Here is a 1,143-nt window from a genome sequence, read left to right as displayed (position 1 = left end):
TGATAAAAATACATTAAAAAGGCATTTTAAGATGTCTTCAAAAATTTTAATATCTTTTAGATTACAAAATAAAATTTCAGTACATTAAAAGGCACAGCAGGTTTAAAATATTCACTAAAACATTAAACTAAAAATATGTAAAATTATTTCACAGGGCCAGTGTTGAAAAGTGCATGATATACATAAATCACATAAGAAGGCCACTTTAAAGGTTCCTGCATAAAAAAAAACAACAACTAACAGTTCCCCTATTAGTGCTTCAGTGCTTTAGTGCTTTAGGGGAACTGTGCCCACCACTGGTTTTTGCAGTAAAACAAAAATAAATACAAGGTATGTTAAAGTGCATGTGATGTAAAAGTTCTACAAGTTGTTTAAATTGTTAAAACAGAAGTTTGTTTACAAAATGAAGAGGATTTTCTTCAACAGGTAAGATATTTACTGTTCAGAAACACGTTCAAAACGAAATAAACATCCATTTAAAGAAGCAGAGCTTCACTTCTCTTATTGAATGTATTTTTTATAAAGTGTTCAGCAGTTTAAAGCTAAAAGAGCTGCAGACCTGTTGATGCCTGTTAGAGGCCTGCAGACCACAGAACCGCAGACCCGGACCCACCTTGGTCCTGGACGTAGCGGACGATGTTCCCGCGGACTCCGTACTCTGACACCGCGCACGGCTCGCTCTCCCGGGCCTGGAGGCCCTCTGACCTCCGGAACATGCTCCACAGCTCGGAGGGGACGTGAGGCCGGTTCCGGCGGGCTCCCGCGGGCCGAGGCCGCCCGGRAAGCCCCAGGGCGGTGAGGAAGAGCCGCTCCTGAGTCCGCGCGTCCGTCGAGTCCAACTGAGCCCGAATCCCGGCCCAGAACCAGACAGAGAACCAGAACAGGACAGGAGCCATGTGGAGCGTCTGAGAGCCTCCGGCAGTCTGCCTCCACCTGAGGACGAACCAGCTTCAAGAGGCGGAACCGGGTCCGAATCCACATCCACAATCCACAAACCAGTCTGCAGAAACCAGCAGGAGGTACTGGAAGCATCTGCATTTAAACACAAAACACTGTTTTACTTTGGAAAGGTACACAGTCAAAAATTACCAACAATATTTTGTTTTATTTAGACTTTTATAAGAAAAAAGAACAGATTTATTT

General features: G+C 43.8%; 1 protein-coding gene across 1 annotated transcript in view; it reads right to left on the bottom strand.

Annotated features, from left to right (window-relative positions):
• gdf3 (growth differentiation factor 3) overlaps positions 1-1,028 on the bottom strand; it is a gene marked incomplete at its 5' end in the record, with an annotated part of 9,208 nt that extends 8,180 nt beyond the window's left edge. Inside the window, 1 exon segment of the mRNA XM_014000099.1 lies at positions 614-1,028. Within this exon segment, the coding sequence (XP_013855553.1) occupies positions 614-896 (283 nt within the window).
• Positions 1,029-1,143: the final 115 nt, after the last annotated feature.

This window comes from Austrofundulus limnaeus, unplaced genomic scaffold (genome assembly GCF_001266775.1).
Source record: "Austrofundulus limnaeus strain Quisiro unplaced genomic scaffold, Austrofundulus_limnaeus-1.0 Scaffold2703, whole genome shotgun sequence".
NCBI lineage: Eukaryota > Metazoa > Chordata > Actinopteri > Cyprinodontiformes > Rivulidae > Austrofundulus > Austrofundulus limnaeus.
This window is presented reverse-complemented; position numbering and strand designations above follow the sequence as displayed.